Source organism: Pundamilia nyererei, unplaced genomic scaffold, assembly GCF_000239375.1.
Source record: "Pundamilia nyererei isolate P.nyererei 1_Seehausen unplaced genomic scaffold, PunNye1.0 scaffold00063, whole genome shotgun sequence".
NCBI lineage: Eukaryota > Metazoa > Chordata > Actinopteri > Cichliformes > Cichlidae > Pundamilia > Pundamilia nyererei.
Window position 1 is genome coordinate 3,209,085 of NW_005187464.1, and position 25,453 is coordinate 3,234,537.

A 25,453-nucleotide genomic window follows, 5' to 3' on the forward strand; every position below is an offset into this window, starting at 1 on the left:
AAGCCCAGGAAAGTTTGAAGCATGTTAGAATGGATGAATAAATCTAGACGTTTCCAGGTGAAACACTTCAGTGATTTTGACACAAACATTGGTTTCAAGTCATGGTTATGCAGGTTACAGATCACTGAAATATGGGCGTAACTATAAGTGAATAAAGCAGGTTCTAATAACCCCATTAACAGGGTTCTTGTAACACACCTTTGCTTGTCAACTGACAACCCAAATGTAGACTGTTGACTTTAAATCCATTTAATAAAGACATTACAGTTTTACACGATTGTCTCCATAATGATGACATACACATTAACCAAATGCCCGTTCATGGCACTGTTGACTATTTAGTTAAGGTTGGAAACTGACAGGCAAGAAAGACTTTCCTGACTGACCTCAGTGCCTGACTCCAAGTAGATTTTTACATTGCATCCTTATATTCTGCTTCTGTTGGTACTGACTCATATGACCTTAGAATCTTGAATGGTAAATTCTATATACAGAGTCAATATTGAGAGTACTTTTTTTTGCTAACCCATCTCCTGTGATAAAATAACATCCAAGGCTTCAGAGAGAGAGAGAGAGAGAGTGAGAGAGCAAAATCTGTATTATCGACTAACTGCTCTTTGAACATTTATTCCGTTTTTTTGCACGTCCTCAGATGTTGACTTCACTCTTCCCGAGGCTTTTGAGAAGGCCTAGCCGTTCAGTCTCTGAGTAACCACCTCTCTGTACATGATAGAGATGTACACAAAGAGAAGTAGGATTACAAAGAAATCGTCCATGAATCCCAGAAGACCAAAGAGCGCTTCGGGAAGGATGTCGAGCGGAGAGGCCAGGTAGGTGATTGCCCCAATGAGGCAGAGAAGAATTCGAATCCTGAACATCCAGAAGAGGCCACCCACAGTAAACATCTCTCTAAAGGCGTGACGAAGCAGAGTGGGCACATCCCGCAGCCTGTCCATAAACTGAGGTAAACCACAGAAACAAAGTTGTCAATAATAACTCACGTTTATCTCATTTAAGGTAGTATCATATCGGCCATTTCATGGATGGCTGCAAATTTTAAACCCCTCTCTTTCGCATGTCTCCCATGATAGACTTGCAGAGAGAGCAAACATCCACTTCTTTAACAACTTTCCTAACTTTTGTATCAAGAATATAACTGTTGTTGGGTTTCAGACTATGACTCACAGAGACAAAGAAGGAGTTATACAATGGAGAAGTCCGCAGCTCCCAAGACCAAAGGAGACAGATCAGGTCACAATCAGATGAGCACCCCCCCTTAAAATATAACCATATTCTGGGTTGTACAGAATGAATATTCGAACTTAAAGCCCCAATCTAAATAAATATCACTGTGAAATACTCACAGATCTCGGCTGGCCGGAAAACCTGCGGTTGTAATCATTGATATCTCTTAATATTAGCTGAGGTTCAGCTTCCCCATCCTGTACCCTCTGAGGACCAGCGTGCTCATGAAATAGTGGAAAGAGCAATGTTACCTGGAATTAAAAGAAAAAAAAACATAAAGATATTTTTAAGAAGGATACCAATACTGATATTGATGATAATCACATACATCGGTTGACATATATACACTTTTTTTGGGGGGGGCTTTGTTGCCAGTACAACAGCAAAACTGCTGAGAGAGATTGGGATCAGAGGACAGGCACAACGGCAGGCTATAAGAGAATTAGCTAACACTGCTGAGAGGACCAGTCACAGGCTATGGCTACAAAGGGCTGACATCACTTGGGCAGCTAAGGCAGTCAGCTAACTGCGATACACATGCCAAGGATTGATCACCACGATCAATCCTTGGCATGAGGCAGACCCACCACGGGCCTGCCTCAACAGGGGGCGTCGAAAGAGTAAAACATAACATTAAAAGTTTTGCTGGTTGACTGCTACAGCTGTCTCAGGGCCTCCTGGGGACTGTGCAGTTAACTTCATGGTAGTACTAACTAAAAAGAAGAATGAAAAACATTCCACTCTTCTCCCCTCTGCTCTTCTTCCCTTTTCTGGTAGGCAGTGGGGAGGTAGAGCGCACAGCCAGATCCAGCGGGGAGGTGTGGGAAGCCAGATCGGGCGCCTCCTTCCAGCTCTCCTCTCTGCTCTCTCCTATCTTATTTCATCTTACTTGTCTTACTCCTCTCTGTCACCTTTTCTGTCCCTTTGAAGAAATGAGGCTCCATAAATGCTAAAGAGGTAAGTATTTCTCAGTTGTAGTGAATAGATAGAAAATAAACTGTAGAAAATTAAACAGGAGAAAGAAGGAGAGAAAAACAATTTTAACATAAATCATTGACACACTCCAGGGCCTGATCAACCCTGGCAGGGCCTCCTTGGATGAGGAGTCTAGTGATAATGGCCGAAACACCCGATGAATCCAAGGTCCACTACGGACGATGTGTCGCAAATTTAACAATTTAGATCAGATCTCTAATCCCTAAACCTAAGCAGGGGAAATGGCAGGCTAGCTTGGGTAAAAGAAGGCACACGACGATGTGTGCTGCTGGTAAAGTTTCTGCGCTGCTTTCTTCATAACAGCCATCCTTCAAGATTTTCTCCATTAAAAGCAATGCATTGTCTGGGATTGTAACATCTAGTCCTTTACTGAAACATTAGAGGCATAGATAACAGTTTTCCCCAAAATTTGCCATGTGTTTTTCTTTTTTCTTTTTATGTACTCATTTATAGTTATATCGGCCAGTTGATATTATAAATCAACTGGGTGGTAATATATATATATGTAGAGCAATGACAGGTCACACAGCACCGCTCTGACTGACACATCACTTATTCCATTTAACACTCATTTCCAACAACTGTGGCAGTAGCTAAACGCCTAAAAAGAATTAAGGTATTTTTGTGCATTCAAAGATATGAATACAAAACAGCTGGCAACTTATGAATATCCCTAGTGTGCATTTTAACAAGTACTGAAAGACTCACCATTTGTCTGCAGATGGGGCAGTTAATAGCTCCCAGCCAGGTGCCGTACCTCCAGTAGGCTATGATGCAGGAGCCTGTGTAAGAATACAGGATATGGCACATGAGTAAAACTAAAGCACAAAAAAAAAAAGAAAAAAGAATTTTTTTTTTTACTTCAAATGATGTTTTCCTTGATGTGCATATTTTCAAATAATGTCAACATTTGTAGAAATTTTGTACTTTTTGTACTACTTTTTTAGTAATGAAATAAGCGATTAAAAGAATGAAATCATATTGTTTTGTTTAGTGCACATTACTGAAATCAGTACAATAATCTCACCACAGAAAAGGTGTCCACAATTGGTTTCCACAGGCAGAACAGCCTGCTGTAAACATACAGGACACGACATGTCTGTGTAATACTGCTGCCTGGCTTCAGCCTGGGGATTTTCATCCTGCAAAATGAAATCAAAAGCATACAAATTAAAACGTTTAGCACATTTGTTATAACAGAGCGCACAATTTTGAGAGTCATTCCCTCCAAATGAACAATAAACATAAACCATTTACTAGCTGTAAAAGAATATTAATATTTATCTATAATCAGCCCTTTTGCAACTTCCTGTTGTGACTTGACAATTTAAACCTTTTCAGTTCCTTCTTCTGGACTTTTGCCAGTTCTAGAGCCAAAACTAATTGCTTCTTTTAAATTTCAGAGATATAAATATAAATTTTAGAGGTTGCTTTCTTAAGATAACATAGAAATTAAACACCAACAAAATAATAGTTTTAGTAAAGGATGACATCCTCCAAATTAAAATATAATCCTCAAAACTCTGCTTTTCTGAGTTTGAAATGTTCAGGCGATGTTTCAAACCACTCAAAGGATTCCAAGTAATACGTAGGGCTAAAAAGGCTAGAGCTGCGCTTGCGTCTTTACCTGCTCGGTCTGGAGCTGTTGTCGGACGGCTCTAACATGCTCCTGATTCTCAGGATGAATATTTTGCTGCTCTTGTCTGCAAATGTCAAAGGATGATTTGGCAATCAGATGTTTGTCAGCGTAAACTATGAAACAGAGCATGACAATGCAAATCCAAGACAGTGAGCTAAGTTTTAATACACTAACTGCCTGTGAACACAGTAATGAAACGGTAACACTGATGAACTTCATCATCAGTGTTACGAGTAGCCCTAAAGTGCAATATTCTACATGATTACAACCCTCAGATATATGCATATATTATCGGTCCTGAACACCTGTCATCCAAAGAAAAAGAAAACGGCACTTTCCTTTTATTAAACAACAAGTGCTTACCTGCAGAGGAGAGTGAGGAGGCCTGCAAGGAAGGCGACACTGAGCACCACCACAAATAAGACCTGGTTGCTGACACCTTCAATGAGAGTGTCCTCATCTTGGATCAAGTAGTCCAAGTCCCCATGCTGACCGTCCTCCATCACCCACACTCATAGCCTACAACTCTGGAAAACAGAGGGGGAGAAGAAGAAAAAAGATCACTAATTATAATTTTAAATGTTAGTAAAAGCTATATAATTTAACGGACTATGAGGTTCCACTAATGTATTCCCAAGTCTGTGAATGCCACAAATCTGTGGGTTTACGGGATTAAGCTGCGAACTTAAAGGCTTGTATTTAAGTGACCTGTTAGCAATAGCAGCGATCAGTCCATTCTTACCAAAACGTTACAAAAATAGGTTAGCGACACTTTATGTCTAGTCTACTAGCCTACTTGTCCCTGCATGTAGCATTCTTCCGTTCACTGTGTTGCTATTATCAGCTAGCAACGCCCGCTTGCCAAGTTTAGCGCTGGCGTAGATTAGCTTTTAACACATTAATGAGCACCGCTACTGTTGGTAATGACAGTGTGTGGCTTTTGGAAGCTCCTCCACCATAGACAATATTGAGCCCTGTAGTTATTTATGTACCAGTGAAAGAAGGACAGCTTCTCTCTTTAAGTCTGAGCTCTTACGGGACATTTAACGACTCTTTGACGACAGGCTTAGCAGGGCCGCCTTAAGTTATAGCAGAAGAGTGTGGCACAGAGCATAATGAAGCTAATACTGTTTACGTAACGTGCAAAGTAATTTGAAACGTTTTGCAAGACGGACTATGATGAAAGAGCTCACCTGATAATAAGAAGTCCACCTCCAGTCGGTAAGCTCTTTCCAAAAGCTTCACCTATCCGCTCCATCCACTCTATCGAGACATTTCCCCCCCAATTATGACAGATTTTAGAGGCTCAGTCAAATTATGAGACCAGGAGCAATCGCTTGCGTGTTGTTGCTCTTGCTTGGCATGCCGATGGTAATGTTTCGGTTTGCAACGACTTCCTTTCCTTCTTATTCTCTTAGAGGTATGCAGGTTAGAAGCTACGACGACAGAATGCTGCCCCCTAGTGTTTAGTAATGACGTTATCTTTGTACTTTATCCTTTATCCCATTATTTTTTTTTGTTTTATTTTACATAAATTAAACATATTATACAAAGAGAGAGTAATTTCTGAAATTATTTAACTGCTCAGAAAAATAGTTTTAGCTTTTTAATGTATGTATTCTCCTACGTTTATTTAACTTAATTATTTATGAGAGACTTGTATTCTGTCTCTACTGACGGAAATGTCTTACCTTAAATAGAAAGACGTCTTCATATAGTGTATAACTTAACAATTAAATTTCTTAGTAATGATCCAAGCTTGTTAACCACGCTTTGACCAATAGGTGGCAGAAGTGCTAATACAATGTAGATGTTTCTTACAAGAAGACGAAGAAGAAAAAGAAGGAGAAGAAGAAGCACAAGCACCACCACCGCTAGTGCACCAATATTACGAACAGTTCTACAAAGCTACTTTTGGCGACAAAAAGGACCCAGTTTTACACAGCTCTCTTTAACTGAGGCACAATGCCTCGTTATGCACAGCTAGTGATGGGTCCCGCGGGTAGCGGTAAGGTAAGTTATCACTCATTCAGTTAAACTTGTTGAAATACCTTGTTGTGCTATTCGGCTAATGCTAAGGCATGAGGTTGTCTTGTGTTCAACACAGACTGCATCTGCTTTTTGTTTACTGGAGTTCATTTTCATTTCAGAGTACCTACTGCTCCACCATGGTCCAGCATTCAGAGACCTTAAACCGTTCGGTTCAGGTGGTCAATTTGGACCCAGCAGCTGAGCACTTTGATTACCCTGTCATGGCAGGTAAATGCAGCATAGTTTTAGTTTATATGACATAGTAGTGTCCATAGAAGAGAGGAGGATACGATTAACCCTGATAAATGGCTTTTAATTAGGCTCTAACATTAATTCTTGCTTTAGTATTTAGCATATAGGAGTTATTTTACACAACCCACATGGTAACTTTATTATGTTTGCTCTCAGACATTCGTGAGCTTATTCAGGTGGATGACGTGATGGAGGACGAGTCTTTAAGATTTGGCCCAAACGGAGGTCTGGTTTTCTGCATGGAGTACTTCGCAAACAACTTTGATTGGCTGGAGGAAAGCCTGGGCCACGTGGAAGATGACTACATATTGTTTGACTGTCCAGGTAAATGTTTCAAAGAGGGTATGTTGAAGCCAGACTTCCATTAGCTTCAGCACAGTGCAGTTGTTTGTGCTGGAGTGTGGATGGGATTCAACATATCCTGGGCACTGTTATTTGTTAATTTTGTTAAAATCACCAAAATAGATTTACACTCATGACCACTTACCCTCAAAATTACCTTAATTCCTTATGGCATACATTCAACACGGTGAATTCCTTACAGACTTTGGACCATACTGACACGATAGCATCACAAAATTGCTGCAGATTTGTCAGTTTGTTTGAGATGCCAAAACGTTGATTTTGGCCATCTGAGACTGAAGAAGGCACTTGGATGAGTGATATAATGTTTCTCCCACTGAAAGTGCTATGGTTTTGATGGACAGGATCAATGTTTTGGGATTTCATTACCTGGATGATTGAGCATGCAGCGAGACATAGTTTGAGATGATTTTGAGCTTTGTAGTATGACAAATTATCCTACTAGAAGCAACAGTCAGAAGATGGGTTTACTGTGATCATAAGGTAGTCAGCAGCAATACTCAGGTAGGCTGTGGGGTTTAATTATGTTTTCTTGAACCTTTGCAAATTATAGCCTCAGTTTCCTGGTCATACTTGACAGTAGTGGCACCTGGTGTGGTGTTCTGCTGCTGTAGCCTATCCGATTCAAGGTTCAACATGTTGTGCATTCAGAGATGTTCTTCTGTAAACCTAGGTTGTAATGAATATGAGTTTACTCTTGCCTTCATATTAGCTTTAAACAGTCTGGTCTTTCTCCTCATACATGAACAAGAATTCTCACCCAGAGAAGTGGCGCTCTTTTTTTTGTTTTCTGGACTGTTGTCTGTAAACCCTACGGATGGTTGTTGATGGCTGTTTGGGGAAAATCCCAGCAGATCAGTTTCAGAAATACTCAGACCAGCCCGTCTGGCATCAATAACCATACCATATTTCCCTTTTCTGATGCTTGCTTTAAACTTCAGCATATTGAACGTGTCTGTATGCTTAAATGTAGTTGAGCTGCTGCCATTAGAGAGTAACAAACCTATTGAATTGGCAGATGAGTGTGTATATCATTATTTAAGTCTTGGAACAAGGTATGTTATCGTTGGAAAAGTGGTTGTCCGTGTGTGCCTCATAGAACTGGTGTGAAGCGTGGCTTCTCTTTACAGGGCAGATTGAGCTGTACACACACCTTCCTGTAATGAAGCAGCTGGTGGAGCAGCTCCAGCAGTGGGAGTTTCGGGTTTGTGGAGTTTTCCTTGTTGACTCGCAGTTCATGGTGGAGTCTTTTAAGGTAACAGTCTCACAGTGTCTTCCTCTGATTTATTTGATTTTCCTTTTTTAACTTCATTTCTGTACAAACACAAACATAATGTAATAGTGACAGCACACCTTTTACTTGTCTCCTACTGTAGTTTATCTCTGGAGTCATGGCTGCCCTCAGTGCTATGGTGTCATTAGAGATTCCTCAGGTAAACATCATGACAAAAATGGATCTGCTTAGCCCCAAAGCAAAGAAGGAGATTGAAAAGTAAGTTTCATATGAATTGACAATGTTAAGTGCACACAAAATCTACAAAAGTAATTCCCTTTGTCGTCTGTACTTGGACTAGATTAATGTTTTCTTTTCATGTTATTCAAAACCTGAACATGTTTGAAGACACAATTCTTAGTTTTAATTTGCTTACATTTTTATGCATTGCATTTTTTTTTTTTTATAAAGATACCTGGACCCGGACATGTACTCAATGATGGAAGACGGCTCCAACACAATCAGAAGCAAAAAGTTCAAGAAGCTAACCAAAGCTATTTGTGGTCTCGTAAGTAAAGGCCTTGATTTGGTACTGCATCATGTTTATGACCAGATTGATATTTTTATTAATATATTTGTCTGTTTTTAATGAGACAGTATCTGTTTGTGTATCTAGATTGATGACTACAGTATAGTAAGATTCCTCCCTTTTGACCGCACTGATGAAGAAGGTATTAACATAGTACTGCAACACATTGACTTCTCAATACAGTACGGAGAGGACCTGGAGTTTAAGGAGCCAAAGGTGAAGAAACAGCATAACCCACCCACCCCAACTGAACACAACTGGAAAAAAATAAATATATATAATAAATATATATTTATATAATAAATAATAAATATACAATATGTGTGTGTGTATGAGATGCATTATATAGCTTTTCATGATCAACCATTTTTTTTTTGTTCTGTACCTTGTTTTCCTACAGGAGGTTGAGGAACAGCCTGCTAACCTAAATTATGACGACATTTTTCAAGACAAAGCGAACAGCTGAGGTGGAGTACGGCCAATCCTGCAAATACAGACTTTGTGTAGCAAGACTGGCAAAGGAGTTCCAATCGGACTGTTTGTTGTAACTGGATGGATACTGAGAAATGGACACGTGAAGAAGATTGTGGATATCATAAATAATGTTTCATGGTTCTTGTTTTTTTGTTTGTTTTGATGAAAATGAAGCTATTCATTTAAAAGTATATTTTAAAACAGTGGTTTGATGCATTTAAATGCGTAGCAGTTATTAAAAAATATTGCTATTATATTTTTTTGAATAAAATGCAACGCAAAATACACGTTTTGCCGCCCGTGTGATGCAAAGTGTTTATTTAGCGCCCCCGGCTGGTTGATACGCCACATGACACGTGGCCACTTCCTGTAAAGCCGAAGGGTGGGACAGCACGGAAGCAGCATCTTGCAAGTGTTGGAATATTTCTGTCGCTGAGCAGTTGGACTGATATTTATCATTCAACATGCCGGTGAGTAAAAATAAGAAGGAACACACTATTATTGACGAGCAGAGAACTTTACTGCTAGGTTTAGAGCAAAAATATTGCGCTGAAATCCCACTGAGTAGGAAAAAAGGGGCCTCCGAGTTAACGTTAGCATAGTTCGCTAATTACCTAACCATTTGGGTCGCAATTTAACGAAAGCGCAAATTCGCGTTTGATGCTTTGTTGCAAATAGGTTTTAGCACGCTGCCTATACTACTTCTTATTATTTGGTTCTACGATAACATAACTATTAAACCAGGCTAGCATAGTAGCAATGATGCTATCTGGCAGAAATGTTCCCAAAGATATCAGGTCACAGCAACTTTTTCTTTTAATATTTTTCAGGCGTATCACTCAAACCTGATGGCCACCGAAACGAGGCTGGTGGGGAACATGGCTTTGCTCCCCGTCAAAACTCAGTTTAAAGGACCAGCCAGAGGAGACGGTAAGGCTATGCGATATATTTTACTTGTGTAATATTTATCGAGTATATTTTACTCGATAATGTCCTTCACATAACGCACATCAATTGTAGTGAAGTCTATAGTAGTGTTTTTTGATTTGGTTAAGTCATTTTTAGGCAATGGGTTGTATCTTGTTATGACCCCTACTGTATTTCCTGATACATGCATCAGATACACTTCCTTATATGGTGTAAAAAGCTCATCCTCAACTTCTAACTTCTTCATTAGAGTCTATGAGCACTTCTGTAATAAAACGGTGCATTTTGTAGTGTCTACTCCACCTAAAGGTTCATTTCAGTCTTCCATGGTGTTGTGGGTTTGACAGGTTCAGTGCTATTGAATAATAAAGTTATTATATTTTGTGATTGGGTGATTCTAGTTGCTTGTTAGCAGCTCATAAATCAAGAATGGAGCTCTGCTGGTAGCAAAAAGGCCTGCATGGCCAAAACGGGAAATAACATTTTAACAGTGACACATACATATGCACATGCACAAATACTGAATTTAGAGCCGTAAATTTGTTGATTTCTTCTTTGCTTTTTTAAATTTTAGGCGTAGATTCTGATATTATTGACGAGGCTATCTACTACTTCAAGGCCAATGTTTTCTTCAAGAACTATGAAATCAAGGTAAGCAATTCATTGACATTTGCACTGTTTTGATTGCATGTGCTCCATGTTTAAGGAGACCAAAATAGTCATAAACCTTAGGGCGGTTTTGCTGTATTTGTGCCCCCACCATTGTATCAACATATAATTTATTTTATTATTTTTTTTTAAAGTAGCTTAATACGTTTTATTTGAATAAGGAGGCAGGTATGCACCTCACTGGTGCCCCTTTTCCTCTATGTTTTCTCTTACTCTCTCTGGAGCAGCTGAGCACTTGGTTTTTCCACATGCCCTGGCTTGCCTCTTCCTGTGATTGCAAACAATGCAATCTTTTCATAGTTTGCATGGTTTAGGCTGTTCAATTCTGAGACCTAACTACTACAAATTACAGTAACCTCAATGCTTTATATAAATTTTTCAAAAATGTGTGTGTACATGTTTCTTTCAGAATGAGGCAGACAGGACACTGATCTATGTCACACTCTATATTTCTGAATGCCTAAAGAAACTACAGAAGGTAAATTGAAAGCCCCACAAAGGGCTTAATGCAGTTTCATCACTTGTAGCAATGAGCTACTTAAATATATATATTCAAGTAGGTGACCAGAAAACATAATCAAACTATTTCCATTGGGATATGTGGCTCTACAGTGCAGCTCCAGGAGCCAGGGAGAAAAGGAGATGTACACTCTGGGCATCACAAACTTTCCCATTCCTGGAGAACCTGGCTTCCCCCTTAATGCTATGTATGTCAAACCTGCAAACAAGCAAGAGGAAGGTAAGAAGCCACAAGCTAGGATTAGTACATGTTTGTCTGCCTTAGGGTGTTTATCAGTAAATAAGTAAAAACAAACTTGACATTTCACCATATTTATACCAACTGGTTATGTTGTTTCAATTCCCTGACTCTGAATTAGACTGGTTCCTTTGTACACCTCTTATATTTCAAGCCAAAAATAGAAATGCTGACCTTTAAGCTTTAGGGGTCTGGGGCTGAAAAGGTTGTTTTATACTTGTGTGATTATCATTTATAAAGTACCAACTGTTACACATGAAACTAATGGAATTCCACCCTATTTAAAAACTCCTGAAAATATCGAGTTATTTTACTGAACTCCATATCCAAGTGAATCCTCTCAGATCTTTTACAGCAATCTTACTCCTAAATCTAAATGCCTGGATCTTTTTTTTTTGTACAGTATATTATGTGGAAGGTCGACTACTAAAGCCATGCCTTCCTGCTGTTAAACAGTAGTTAATATTTGCTCTTCATCCTTCTTTAGAGACTATGAGGGCCTACCTCCAGCAGCTCCGACAGGAGACTGGCTTGAGGCTATGCGATCGTGTGTTTGACCCCCAGACAGATAAACCCAGCAAGGTAAGTCTGGCATGTCCAAAGTGATTGGCTGTTGCGGTCTGTGAACATGACAAGGGAAATGTCTCAGGGCTAATGCACCCCTTGTTCCTTAATTACTGTGTCTGATGCATCCAGTAGGATTTAAGTTGCAATACAGAAAAGAACTTGCATAGCTCATATTTGGATCAGAGACGAACGAAAATTAACTGTTGTTCCTGTCTTGATTTCCTGCCTCCTTTATCTGATTTATACAACTTAATATCAAATCTAGGTCACCACACAGCTAACCCAGGAGGGATACAGGCTCAAATGCTAGATTTAAGCTGCTTTCTACAATCTAAATGTGCAGGTTTCAGCAGTTAACACTGAAACGTGTCCTTTTGACTGAAAAGTTTACCAACTTTTTCTTCTTTCAGTGGTGGGTTTGCTTCGTCAAGAAGCAGTTCATGAACAAAAGCCTGTCAGCCCCTGGACAGTGAGCAACTAGGACTGCAGTTTTCTACACTTGCAAGATGGATTTTTGGGTGGGGTAGTAAAGGAGGGTCTGCTTTTGTGTTAAGATTTTATACAGTTTATGTTCAAGCATGTCTTCACTTGTTGATTATATTGAGCTGGTGCTTAATTCAATAAAGCAATTATGGAGACGCGAAACTAGTGCAGTTATTGCCGTTTAGCTTTTAACCAAATGTGCCACTAGGTGTGAAGGAAAACTTCAGTGACTTGAGGTCTGTTTAAGGATGTGTTGGTGTACAGCGGAGGGAAGAAAAGGTTTCTACAGAAAGAACAGTATCTGCACGACTTTATTCACACTTATATCAATACAACTATTTCATTTGACGTATCCATGCTATTGTAACCATAAAAAAAAAAAAGCTGTTACATATAAACTTCTGTAAGAGGTATTAAAATAACTGCTGACCTGTGACCTCTTCCATAGGAATGAGAGAATACATTTACTCTACATATGCAATCACAAGGATAGGAAGAAAGTCTGTTAATTTAAAAAAATAATAATTAAAATCACGGTTTCTCTTTGGTTTGTATGAGACACCTTTTTTCCTTAAGTTAAAAAAAAAGGCTCTTAAATGCAGTCCTTGCTGAAGTTAAGGCAGTGTTCAAGTTCACCAACAAAGGAAAGAAGAAGCACCTGAGAAAGAGGAAGATGTGTTTCTAGATTTCCATCTGATCAATGACTGCGATTAATGAAAAACTGCATATATAGTGAAATGAGTGGCTCAGTGTTGCAAATTGAAGGAAAAAAAATAACTCGAGCAGTCGACACGCAACAGCTTCACTACAAATAAATAGATTAATATAAACAAGCTTTAGAGAAGGTGCATTTATCCTGGTGCCTTCTCCAAAATCTAATGATTTTTTTCCCCCATACACAGAATTTAACATTACACTACTTAAATTATGGAAATCATCCTAAATATTATGTTAATACATTTACTTTGGGGAAAAAAAAACAAAATAGGAGCAGTGTACTGTCAAATTCCATAAGTATGCAAGCCACACAAAAAGGCTGCACATATCCTGCTAGTGAAATGCTGATAAAGTGGTAATGATATAAAACTGCAGCATTGATGTTACTGCTGTTCAGCAATATTCATGAAGAAGTTTCTTCACTGGCAAAAAGTTGCAAAGATCTGCCAGCCATCTCCCTCAACGGGCAATCCACATCCAGCTCCTACCCAAGAAAAAAAATAAACATTTCAGTTTCTGTTCTAGTTTCATAAGGAAGTAAATCACTATGGTAGAAGGCTGTGAATTCAGAGGGCTCTAAAAATCAAACAAACTAACAAAACAAAAACACAAAATTTGTAATGCATGAACAATAAAGCTTCTTCTTGTCATTACTTAAAATGCAGCTAATGCCAAACTTGCTCAAAGGCAGCCTAGCAGATGTGAAGAGGTTAAATCTGGGTGATTGTACTTACAGAACTGATGATCAGACTGACGCCTTAGTCAAAAGCAGTGTCTTGGCTTTTCCGTACACAACGCGCCACCTTTTTCTTAAAAATTCCTGTAGGATCTTCTCTCCACTCTTTCTGCCGGGTATAATAGACAGTGATTGTATACAGTGTCATTTACTCCCTCCATCACTTCTTGTTTCTACATCTTGGCCACACAAGCTGCACAAATCAGAGATGCCTGTAACACGTTTACTTCATTTCTCTTAGAGCTTACACGTTGTCTGAAGCTAGCGGAGAACATGAGCACTTACAGCTGCATCCACATTGGCAGGAGAATCTACATTGGGATCTGCCAGCATGGAGATGACACTGATCATGATGGTCTCCACTGTATGGATCGGTAGCCAGCGCTCCTCAGGCTTCTCGTAGCCGTACTTGTCCTCACCAGGTTCGTGCAGAATGGAAATGCAAACTTCACCATTTTTTGCCACTGGCATAAAAGAAAACAGGAAAATAAACAGACTGTTACAGTGCTGCAGATATAAAATAAAAGGTAAAAGCTCATTAAGGGACTTTTACCACAAGTGGTGTGGTATAGGCTTATTCCATACCACTTGTGGTAAAAGTGGCTCACGTCATACCACTTAAAAGTACACGATTGATGGATCTATCGATCCTCACCCTACTGATATAGTTAACATACACAGACTACCAACTGAAGAAGCAATCATAATAGCAAAATAATGATAATAAAAGCAAAACATGTTTCTTCTTAAAGTGTTATTGGTTATGTATTTAATGTCATTTAAAGAATTTTTTCCAGATTCACAATTTATTTATTTTATAAAATTAAAATTTGAGTAATTTAATTATAAATATAATTAGTTTTTGTCCCAAGTACAATCCACATTATTACTTAAAAAGCAGATTTACCATTCCTTCACTCTGGTATCACTCAATTTCAATCATTTCAACTAAATATTAATTGTGTTATGTATATATGATGAAACCAATCAGCCAGCTGAGAGACATAATCTGTCTAGCGTGTATTGAATCAGCCCTGGGACCCAAAACATGTCACCTAGAACGGGCAAAGGAGACATCCTGGAAGAGAATAGCAGCTCTACTCTGAGGTCCTCACTCCATTTCTAAGGCTGAAAGATGACACCATTCGGAGAAAACTCATTTCCATCACTTGCACTTGTGATCTTATTCTTTCAGTCACTACTCAGAGCTTGTGACCACAGGTGAGAGTAAGGACATAGATCAGTCAGTAAACAGACAGACTCACTTTTACACTAGTCTCCTCACCACAACAGACCAGTACAGCACCCACACTGCTGCCAAGACTGCACCAATCTGCCTGTCACTTTCCCAACTCCCCTCTCTTGAGAACAAAACCCAGATATACTTGAACTCCTCGACTTGGTGCAGCAACTTGTCCCCTACCCAGAGTGGGCACTCTCTTCCAGCTGTGAACCGTGGCCTCAGACCTAGAGGTGCTGATTCTCATCTCGACTGCAAACCACTCGGGTGTAACCTGAAAGTCATTTCTCAATGTAGCCAACAAAACCACATCATCTGCAAGAAGCTGAGACAAAAGACCCGATATCCTCCGTCAATTAGCTGTGTCTAGAAATTCTCCCCATAAAACGAGTCTGTGACAAATAAAAGCCTTGGCGGAGACCAACACCCACTGAGATCGAGTCTGATTTAATGCTGGGAATGCAAACCAAACAACTAAAAACACCTAAAGCTAAATGATTACTACAAGTAGTTATAATACACAGTTTGCCTCTTGCTTTGCTCAGGGCATGCTGGCATGTCACAGAAGCAAACAGTTGCTACTTTCCCATCTGTGTTTTGGGAGCAAAGTAAACATCTTTTTTTTTTTTATGTAGGTCTTCCAGTCCAGTGTTGGACAGCCACATCAGGTGTTTTCACTGTGATTTAGTGGTCATTAAAATGTGTTCAGAAATTGCAAAATGATGATGATTAATCTTGTAAATCACACACGCTGCTCTCCGGTATATAAGCTGCATTTATAGGGTAAAGGTAGTGATATCGGCAATGCTGGCCCTGTATTTGCTTCATATCTGATCAATACCAAAATCTACAGTATTGCACAGCACTACTGTACATACCCGAGTGTTAAGCTAAGGCTTATATATTTTAAAAACTCATAATTCTTGTATTTTTTAATAATATAAATTACCATCTAAGCCATTGGCTGTGATTAGAAGTAATGTTTGCATAATCATAACCACAATTTAAGACACCCCCCCCCCCAAAGAAAAATGCTAATTTCCTATCCTTTGATGTAGAATACATAAAGAGGAAGAGGTTCTGAGATTGCTCTTACCATTTGGATGCCAGATTTCAGTGGCGAACTTCATCTTAGGAGGCTTCAAAGGATAGTCGCGAGGAAATGTTAAGATAGCTTTGAAGAAACCTCCTTCACTGAAAATAAGAAAAAGGATGGTGTTAACAAGACCAGCTTTAGCTTCAGATGGATATAAATCCATTAGTTAAGATCAATAAACAAGAATCACTCACTATAATGTGTCTTGAGGTCCAATAACGACCACTTCCCATTGATAGATGTTATCATCGTCCACGAGCCCGGCAGAAAAGCCGTCCACTGGGTTCTTGATCAGTTCTGCAGATTCAAAGTGATCAAACGTGTTTAAACTCACCACACTGTGTGTTTCGAATAACATCAAGTAGACATGGAGAGAGTAAGCACATGTAATGAATGGGGGTATACTGACTTTTAAATAGTAGCTGTTGAGCAATAGCAGCTAGCCTTAGTCATATGTCCGCTAACAGCTGTGTGACACGCTATCTACGCGCGACACGTGCATTACAACTACATTTTCAAGCTTTTATATATAAAACACACAGGTCACATATGACAAACACTGCTACTACTAAACAACAACCAAACGAAACACGTCTGCTTCTCACTTGTGACTGACAATAAAACAAAGTGAAATGCTAGTGTCCACAGACTTAGCAGCAACAGTTAGCTAACTTACCTGATAATTGTTTACGCAATAACAACGAAGACTGTCCCGTCATTTTACAAATGTATGTTTTCGAGTAAGAAGTAACTAACACAAACTAAAGCCGTGGAAACGATTTAAACTACACCGTCCACGTTTCTTCTCTCTCAGACAGCGCCGTCAGTGACTTATAAAAAAAGTGGTCTGAGGAAGTAGTGAGCCATTTTTACCCTGAGTCAGATCTCTCAGGCAAATCTTCCTCCCCATAGCATACCACAAATGTCAGGGTAAAACTAAGCTAAAACTGTGCTAAAATATTTAATTAAATCGAATAAAAATACAACTGGGTTTTAGAAAAAATGTAACGTAAATTAAATCATGTGCACATGTATTGACAGTTAAACAGCCAAATGCCGTGCATTAAAAAACCCCCCAAAAAAACCCCTCTGTTATCTGCTAGCTTAAAAAAAAACTATCATTTTACCTCAAATTAACCAGGGAAACATTAAGACTACAGATATTAAAAATCTCCCTAACAAACATATAACTGACTAAAACACTTTGTTTCTCCTTTATGCATATTAATGTATAATAATAACATAATAATAATGATAATAATAATACATTTTAATTATAGGCGCCTTAAAGATCGTCAAGGTCACCTTACATTAGTACAGCAAAATAAAAACATAAGGCCCTATAAATGGTAAATGGCCTGTAGGACCCCAAAGCGCTTCACATATCCAGTCATCCACGCACACATTGGTGATGGCAAGCTACATTGTAGCCACAGCCACCCTGGGGCGCGCTGACGGAGGCGAGGCTGCCGGATCACTACCAGTAGGCAACGGGTGAAGTGTCTCGCCCAAGGACACAACAACCGAGACTGTCCAAGCCGGGGCTCGAACCGGCAACCTTCAAATTACAAGGCGAACTCCCAACTCTTGAGCCACGATTGCCACGGCTATATATATATAAACCCTCTGATGTATAACCTTTACTGTTAAGAGATATACAGTATGCATAAAAGCAACCCACAAACCTGTTAGATAATTTATCCTCATACCTGCTTGAGATTTAAGACATTATTAAGTACAGGTAAGTATGATAAAGTCCTGTTTGCTGTTGCATCACTCACTATACACTTTTACAGACACTACACAACAGTATGGGCAAAGTTGACAACTTAGCACTAAATATATTGACACAAAGAACTTTAGAAATTTATATTCTAAATAATATAGTCATACAATAAAAAATATTCTCAGCCTTATTTTGATATGAAATTTTTAAAATAAAAATCTTAATGCTCAACAAGAAAAAAATTAGCATGGATTTGTGATATATGGAGAGCAAGTAAAAATCCCTTGTTTGTCTTGTCAGACTTACTCTGGATACAATTGTTCACAGTAAATTCAACCACTCAAATGTAGGCAAATGTTGACACAGAAGACTGAATTACAACTGTTCTGTGATATAAAAAAGTGGAAATCAACACACAGAAATATTAGTCAGGGTTAGCAATAGTTGGAAAGCTTTCATTACATAGTGTTTATACTTACTACATAAAGGCCATTAATAAGAAGACTGTTTTTTCTATGGTACTTTGAAGACTTTAAAGCCTTTATATTTCTGTGTTGGATGACTGAATTCGCAGAAATGGCCTATATAAAAACTTTGCTCTATTCAGGCCTTTTAACCTGAACTAAACTCCATATAGTGGGATATAATAGTGCTGGTTACCATCATCAACTCTTATCTAGCATATATGTCCATTCTCTCCTCCCACTCCCTCTACTGTCTCTTTGTTACTTTCCTCTATGATTGACCGCTTTTAAATCCCTTTAAGTCAGATTTCAAATACACTGATCTCATTTTGCTTCTTTACTTGCTACAGCAACATCTTCATAGCATTCCACGCCTACATGTGCTTTGATCTCTAAAAATACCATTACATTCCAAAAACACCCAATACAGATCTTCAAAAAACCTCTAAAATGACTCCAGGCTTGACCAAAAATGATCCCTTTATCATGCTGTCAATGCATGGGCTTAAAACATCGTCTGTGGTTGTAGCAGCCTTCTCTAAGAAATAGATATCCATGTGTTATACTGTGAAGGTGAAATGCTTAATTCTCTTTCAGTCATTTTACAGCCTCCACATATTTTGCCTTTTCACCATCTTGGCTATTATTTTTCCTCTCTTCTTAAAGATTTATTTAAGGCTCCATGTTGTTACTCAGGGCATGTATCTTTAGCTTGCCATCATTTAATATTGTCTTCATTATCTTACACATTAGAGATGCTGGCAGCACAGTGGTGAAGGGGTTTGCACAATAAGAAGGTCAGAAGTTTGAATTGACTGGAAACCTTTTTGTGTGGAGTTTGCACTGGTTCCCTGAAGTCCAAAGACTGCACAATAGGGTAACTGGTGGTTTTAAAGTGGCAATAGGTGTGGTTGTCTGCCTATCTATGTTTGCTCTGTGATGGACTGGCGACATGTCCACGGTGTACCCTGCCTTGTTCCCAAGTGACAGCTGGGATAGGCTCCAGCCTCCTTGCGACCCTGAATTTGATAAGAAAATAGATGGATGGAAACTAGCTGTAGGTGTGAACATGAGTGTGAATGCTTGTCTGTCTCTCCTTGCTAGACCTGATTGAGTGGCGACGTGTCCAGGGTTTATCCTTCCTCTTGTCGTATGACAGCTGGGATAGGCTCCCCACCTCTGGTCCTTGACTTGGATAAGCTGATTCATTAGGTCTGTATGCATGTTAGTATGTGGCCTCCTTTCTTGGTTTGAAATTGAAAAACTGCATGCTATCCGTTGATATTTCACACTGCATTGCTAGTCTCCACCCCTAAGGCCATTCTGGTGTAGTAATTTATTGATCTAATCATTTTGTGCAATAAAATACATGTTTAGATTCCAGTTCACCTACTCTCCCTAATATTTATTACTTGCTTTCCCCGCTGATGTTTTTGAGCCTATGACACTGTAATGCAATGCAAATTTTTTTTATAGTTGACTCTATTGCTCTAACCATCTGCATTATCACATGAGTCATTCCTCCCTAGAAGAATGTGTGAAATCTGTGTTTATCTAAAAAGATATCATTAGATTCCCTGCCTAGTGACAGAAACATAAGCACATTAAATGTCATGGACTTTAACTAATTAGCACCCTAACTGACATCCTCACTTTTTTAAGATCTCCCTTAATCTCCCTTGTTTTCTTTTCACATGTTTGTTCGGCTCCTCTAAAACTTGTGACTTCTCCAGAAAATTTCATGCTTCCTGAACCAGCACTCTAGTCACCCCAGGTGGTCCTTTACAGACTTGTTTGGTTTTGGCCCACAGGCACCCATTATAAATGCAGAGAAAAGACAGTTTTTTTAATCAAATATGTATCAGGAGGAGTTTCTACTTCAGTTGGTCTTAAGGGTGAATTTTTTTTGCATGCTCACAGATGCTGCTGTCATCCTGACTAAAAAAACAACAAGAAGAAGAACTGTCATTTTCCATATGCTACTTTCCATAACTCCCACATTGCAGGAAACTGCAGAAAACAAAAACACATCTAAATGTCCAACATTTAAAATAGGTAAGGCAGGGTCTAAATTGGATGTGTGCATCTTTTTCTGTGTTGGTTCATCCAAAGCACTGAAGTCAAGCTTGCAGTAACTAACTGGTTGCTCAGTTCATGTTTTACATCCACAGTCTCATCCTGCAGCTGCTTAGCTATTTGCTGATTAGTATAGAATCATAACTGTGCAAATGTGCAATGTGGTAACCCTAAACACACTACAGCTGGGTTCAGACTGTTACTGTCTATACCAGAAAGCCAAAACCTTAGACCTCAATTGCATTAGTCAGAGTGAGGAATGAAGTGGGATTTGGTTCTGGTCAGGAGTCAGTGAACAGTAGAGGATTTTGAGTCATGGGAAAAAGAAATTTTTACAGGACTTTATGCAGTCCTGTGGAAAACTAAGCACACAGTTGGTAAACAGTCGAAGTGGTCGTGCTCATATGCTACATTAGTTTTTGACCGATGTAATGGTCTTCATTATAGCCAAATGTTTCCATTTTGGTCTGTTTAATAGCTCCACGGCAGACCCAACCCGATTTTCATGCTTTTCCGCATACGTTATTATTACGGTTGCTGTTTTCACAATCAGCTGCAACTTTGCAGCTCCCAGTCAACCAACAAGAACACTGCAGGACCTAGTTCACCCTTTAAGCCAGCGAGACATGATTGCGGATGCCGCTCAGGTGAGTCCGCCTACCCCCCCGCGAGCGGAAGAGGCAATCAGCCCTGACTAAGGGCGCCCCCGGCCCCTGTCCCAGCGACAGGGAGGTGTTAGTTTTTTAGGCTTAGCACAAGGCAGCCAATACCACTCATGCCATTGTTTGCTTATAATTCTTGTTTCTTTTTGTCCAAAAGAGAGCAGTATTGTGCAGGAATCAATGTATAGTGTGCCAAATCAACACAAGAGTTAAAAAAAAATGTTGCAGTCTTATGTCAGTGCAAGTGGTTGTGCCTCTCTGTGTTTGCCCTGCTACAGACTGGCGATCTGTCCAGGGTGTATCCCACCTCTCGCCCTATCGTAGCTGGAATAGGCTCCAGTCCCCCTGCGACCCTGTCAAGGATAAGCGAAAGAGAATGGATGGATGGATGGATGGCTGTTGTAGTCTTAACCCAACATAATTTGCAATTTATTATTTATTTAGCTTAAATACAATTTGCATGTGCTGGTGTCAGCATCATAAAATACTCCCTCTCCGTTTAACAGTGCCTGGAATGTAAATGTAAGCTATGCTTCCTTTGAAGAATGATGCAATACTTTGATGGTTTTGGCCTGGTTGGGTATCAACTGTTATTTGCCTCTGTGTGAAAAGATCCAAAGCTTTTACATTTTGCAACATTAGATGGTGCTGTAAGCAAAATGCAGATTAAAGCAATCAATTTCAGACACATTTATCTTTTACAGTGAAACAGTAAATAAAGACAAATGCACAAACAATGGGTCCAGGAGGGGCAATGTTGCCACATCCATTTTATAAGTGAATGTAATGGAGCTCTTGGGAAGTGTGATACTAACTCAGCACACTAAAAATAACCATGGTATTAAACAGAAGCTGTACTTACTGTATATATGCTGGTTTGATTATCGTTGTGGTACTATTAAATGCCATAACATTAGACTATGATATAGGATGATGATGGTAAAAATGCTGCATACATCTGCATCTGTGAAAGACTGCACAGGGAGAAAAGACAGGGCCTAGGGCAGTGGTTATTAGAAAGTAATTTGTTGCACTGATTAGAGTTGTCTCAAAATCACAGTGGAGTTTGCACTGAGAAGGCAAACTAGCTGCTGACCTATACCTCTTACTTGATAATTTACTTAGACCTCCGTGACAATGCTTGAAAAGTGCCCACTCCTTGTAATTCAGCTGTGGATGGCTGAAGCCTGGAAATCAGATATACCATACTCACTGTGTTTCACTGAAATGTCAGCATGTTCTGATGAGGAAAACGATGAAGTGGCAGGTTATGAGTACCTCAGAGAAATGATTTTAATTACTTGTGTTTGTGCTTGTCTGGTTTATTAGATCTTATCGGAGCACCTCTTAACAATAAAAGCTGTTTTTTCCTTAGAAGTGGTTTTAAGCATTTCAGTCAGGTACACTCCTATCTGGTGGTGTTAGACACATCACACAAACAACTTTGTCTTTATGGTCTCAGGCTTTGGCTGTTTGTGTGATCTCTTTACCTTGCATGGCAAAGGCGCTCTAAACATCTTTAAAGAGTTTTCTTTTTTCCTCATAGTCACGCAGTGTATCGCCCTCTGAACTCAGTAGGTAACATTGTATCTTTGAATGTTGAAAGGCAAGCACAAGTTTGAGCCTTAGGCACTCCTCCTTAAGAAAACAGTCCAACACTTGCTACTTCATGTGCTTCTCAACACAGATGGCAATGTGATTCCTGACAGTATTATCAAAGCTAAAGTAGACACCAATTGTTGTGCACAGTTTCACACAGCGTTTTGGCCTGAATAGATCAGAAGTCTTGACTTTGAGTTAAACCATGTGCACTGTTGTTTTTGATGTGCTTTAAATGATCAATGAGCATATCTATATGTACGAAATTGCTTGTTACTAAACTTGTTTGTGCCAGTGTAACGGTAGCAGCAATTACTACTAAACATGGTGTCTGTTCCATTATTTCACTATTTGTTGAAACAATTTGAAATGCACTGGTTCAGCAGACTGCTTTTTTTAAATACATATGTATATATATACAAAGAATGCAATTACAAGTTAGTATAACTTTTCTTAATTCAGTTATGATTGTGGTCATGGAACCATTTACAGTTTTGGGGGAAAAGGGCTAGATAAAGCATGAAGAATATCTTTGACCTTTATGAAACTGCAGAATACTGTGATGGAAAGTCGCCATGCTGTTGCTGAAGCAATTAGTGAAAAGGTTGTTCCTAGTATTGCACTGCAGAGCTAGTGGGATTACTTACTCTCATGCGATTCAGATTGCTGTTAAAGGTTCACAATGATTCACTGCCTCGAACAAGCAGTGCCTGTGCCTATGGGTAGATTAAACTTCATACACCTTATTATTTAGGAAACCAAGTGAAAGCTCTGCAATTATACACTTGCCTCCATATGTTTGTTTTTATCAATGCGCAACACACATTTTGCCAAGAAGTTTGCAATGTACCTTCAGGCACTGAAAGAAAATAAATCTGACCCCTTGACCCTCCCTCTGAAAGTGATAGGCGCAAGTTATAGGCTCAGGATGAAGATTCTCACTTACTGGCTCAACTGTTTTAACTGATAAGAACAGATTTGTTTCAATAGCTCTAATAAGTTAAATAAAGCCACAATAAAAAGCTGATTAATCTGCACTAATTCAAGAAATATTAGTTGGGGTCCTTCTATAGCTCCTGGGTTTAGCAGGTGACCCATTTGCCAAAGACTACTGGAGGGAGGGGCTGGGTTTGAATCTTCACTGGACCCTTTTCTGAATGTCGTTCCCACCAATTCTATCTCTCTGCCTTCCTGTCTACTCGCTCTACTATCCTGTCAATAAAAGCTTAAAAAAGGGAGACATTAGTTGTATTCAGCACCGGAACAATCTGAAACACCGTTCCAGCACCTTCAGTTAATGAGCAATTAAATCTGATAGGCAGGTTAATGCATATTACTGTCAAATTATTTAATTTTTTATGTGCTGCGGCCTGGCATTACTTCCAGCGATGGCATGAAGATATTTGCACTTGCTCACTAATAAGAAAATAATTGCATCCTACCACTCGCTTACACCTTCAACGCATCTCTTTTTTTCCTTCCCTTTCCTGCGATGCTTTCATAATTCAGAGGCAAATAAAGTTTTGGTTGTGCTACTCAGCGTCTAGCTAGCGCTACAGAAGAGGAGTGAGTGTGAATGGAATAACCTTTTTAGAAAATGCAGTTTTTCAAACAGCTCAACAAATTTCACCAAACACACAACCAATTTCTGCACAGATTGTCCCAAAATTTGCCTGCCAGCTAAATGTACAGTCGCGGTAGCCATTTCCCATAGAGAGAAAGTGAAATGTGCATCGCTCAGAGATGGAGAAGCGTGAGAAAGAGAAGACAGGAAAGGAAGATGAAAGACCATTTTCAAATGTAAGGATTGCTTAGCAAGTGAAATTTTATAAACTGGAAATTTAAATCTTAGATGTATTGTAATAGTCAAATTAAAAGCTTTTAAATCAAATACAGGATCTACACATGATTGATGAGTTATGTTTTTTTTTTAAAATCTTGCAAAGTAAAATTAAGTACGCTTATAACTATTCTGTTGTATGTTATATGAAAATACTATTCTAGGCAGTTTGATGCTGATTCAATCCACTCATCGGATTTCACCTTTATATTAGCTTTATAGTGTCTAAGGGTTGGAAATCAGCCATATGGCTCATAAAACATCTGCTCACATCTTGTTGAATTAGAGCAGTGAATATGTGAGTAGCAGCACAAGTCTGATGAGAACCAAAATATAAAAAAAAATCTTTACTAGAACTCACAGTACAAGATATTATGTGACTTATTTCTGAGTGATTCTTTTGCTCAAACTGCACTGCTGCACCGGATCTTATGGTTCCCCACCCTGCCAAATCCCATTTTAACTCTTGTTGTATTCATCAAGGTGTAATGAGCCAATGATCTCCACTCAGAATACATATTTAATTGAAACATTAGCAATACTTTAATGCTGATAATGGCATAATTACAGAGGCAATGAAACACATTTTCATGTATAAAATTGCTTTAGCACAAGTGCCGCTGACACGCTCTTACTTTTTCTGATTACCCTTCGGTGATTGTTTGATTTTGAAGCGAGGTCATTTTATGAATCCTTGAACTTTTTGTATATAATCCTGATCAAGTTCTCTCTATTCTAACAATCTTTTCACATTTTAATCACTGTGTGAGTTTTACAACGCAGCACTAGTCTATGCCTGTGGTTATTAGTTAAAGAATTTTTGTATTTATAATCACTGATTGGTGACGATAATATTTCATTACTATGGAGAAGACACTGGGGAAGGGCATTATAGAACCAACTGCTATCTTTGTTGAATGTTTCAGCACCACAGGAAGCTACAAAAAGAGAATATGGATTGAATATGTCAGCACCGTAGAGAGATACAGTTTTAAGCACTCATCTCATTTACATTATTATCTGCATAATAGACAATCATTCACTACATGCTGGTTTGTTTGCTTGTAACAACAATGTGTAGTATAACGCAAC

At 39.0% G+C, this 25,453-nt stretch overlaps 4 protein-coding genes across 5 annotated transcripts; 2 read left to right on the forward strand and 2 right to left on the reverse strand.

The window, feature by feature from the left end:
- Positions 1–233: 233 nt before the first annotated feature.
- rnf170 (ring finger protein 170) lies at positions 234–5,305 on the reverse strand. The gene is made up of 7 exons (XM_005735342.1): positions 5,074–5,305; positions 4,244–4,407; positions 3,869–3,944; positions 3,269–3,383; positions 2,950–3,023; positions 1,365–1,496; positions 234–959 (listed from the first exon to the last, which is right to left on the reverse strand). The coding sequence occupies exons 2-7, from the start codon at positions 4,381–4,383 to the stop codon at positions 690–692; spliced, it is 807 nt and encodes a 268-aa protein (XP_005735399.1). The 5' UTR covers positions 4,384–4,407; positions 5,074–5,305; the 3' UTR covers positions 234–689.
- Positions 5,306–5,685: 380 nt separating this feature from the next.
- gpn3 (GPN-loop GTPase 3) lies at positions 5,686–8,971 on the forward strand. The gene is made up of 8 exons (XM_005735343.1): positions 5,686–5,893; positions 6,031–6,139; positions 6,320–6,487; positions 7,657–7,781; positions 7,903–8,018; positions 8,211–8,307; positions 8,416–8,544; positions 8,729–8,971. The coding sequence occupies exons 1-8, from the start codon at positions 5,846–5,848 to the stop codon at positions 8,792–8,794; spliced, it is 858 nt and encodes a 285-aa protein (XP_005735400.1). The 5' UTR covers positions 5,686–5,845; the 3' UTR covers positions 8,795–8,971.
- Positions 8,972–9,139: 168 nt separating this feature from the next.
- On the forward strand, positions 9,140–12,367 carry arpc3 (actin related protein 2/3 complex, subunit 3). The gene is made up of 7 exons (XM_005735344.1): positions 9,140–9,272; positions 9,633–9,732; positions 10,304–10,380; positions 10,808–10,876; positions 11,011–11,137; positions 11,643–11,737; positions 12,133–12,367. The coding sequence occupies exons 1-7, from the start codon at positions 9,267–9,269 to the stop codon at positions 12,193–12,195; spliced, it is 537 nt and encodes a 178-aa protein (XP_005735401.1). The 5' UTR covers positions 9,140–9,266; the 3' UTR covers positions 12,196–12,367.
- Positions 12,368–12,431: 64 nt separating this feature from the next.
- On the reverse strand, positions 12,432–16,903 carry ube2g1b (ubiquitin-conjugating enzyme E2G 1b (UBC7 homolog, yeast)). 2 transcript variants are annotated; one of them, XM_005735345.1, is made up of 6 exons: positions 16,671–16,903; positions 16,189–16,291; positions 15,995–16,092; positions 13,944–14,122; positions 13,657–13,763; positions 12,432–13,406 (listed from the first exon to the last, which is right to left on the reverse strand). In XM_005735345.1, exons 1-5 carry the CDS (start codon positions 16,711–16,713, stop codon positions 13,668–13,670), a joined length of 519 nt encoding a protein of 172 aa, XP_005735402.1. In that variant the 5' UTR covers positions 16,714–16,903; the 3' UTR covers positions 12,432–13,406; positions 13,657–13,667. The 2 variants fall into 2 exon arrangements, with proteins under 2 accessions (XP_005735402.1, XP_005735403.1); XM_005735346.1 differs by having other exon boundaries at positions 13,657–13,767; positions 16,671–16,901.
- Between the last annotated feature and the right edge of the window lie 8,550 nt (positions 16,904–25,453).

Bases quoted from the DNA above. Each gene is read 5' to 3' on its own strand.
- rnf170 (XM_005735342.1), bottom strand. From the start codon at position 4,383: ATGGAGGACGGTCAGCATGGGGACTTGGACTACTTGATCCAAGATGAG. The intron at 3,384-3,868 runs GTAAAGACGCAA...TTCATTTTGCAG, and splicing joins AACAGCTCCAGACCGAGCAG to GATGAAAATCCCCAGGCTGA. The intron at 1,497-2,949 runs GTGAGTCTTTCA...TTTTAATTCCAG, and splicing joins GCCCCATCTGCAGACAAATG to GTAACATTGCTCTTTCCACT.
- gpn3 (XM_005735343.1), top strand. From the start codon at position 5,846: ATGCCTCGTTATGCACAGCTAGTGATGGGTCCCGCGGGTAGCGGTAAG. The intron at 5,894-6,030 runs GTAAGTTATCAC...TTTTCATTTCAG, and splicing joins GTCCCGCGGGTAGCGGTAAG to AGTACCTACTGCTCCACCAT. The intron at 8,019-8,210 runs GTAAGTTTCATA...TTTTTTATAAAG, and splicing joins GCAAAGAAGGAGATTGAAAA to ATACCTGGACCCGGACATGT.
- arpc3 (XM_005735344.1), top strand. The intron at 10,381-10,807 runs GTAAGCAATTCA...TGTTTCTTTCAG, and splicing joins TCAAGAACTATGAAATCAAG to AATGAGGCAGACAGGACACT. The intron at 11,738-12,132 runs GTAAGTCTGGCA...TTCTTCTTTCAG, and splicing joins AGACAGATAAACCCAGCAAG to TGGTGGGTTTGCTTCGTCAA.
- ube2g1b (XM_005735345.1), bottom strand. From the start codon at position 16,713: ATGACGGGACAGTCTTCGTTGTTATTGCGTAAACAATTATCAG. The intron at 16,292-16,670 runs GTAAGTTAGCTA...TTGAATCTGCAG, and splicing joins ATTGCGTAAACAATTATCAG to AACTGATCAAGAACCCAGTG. The intron at 13,764-13,943 runs GTAAGTGCTCAT...CCCGGCAGAAAG, and splicing joins CTGCCAATGTGGATGCAGCT to AGTGGAGAGAAGATCCTACA.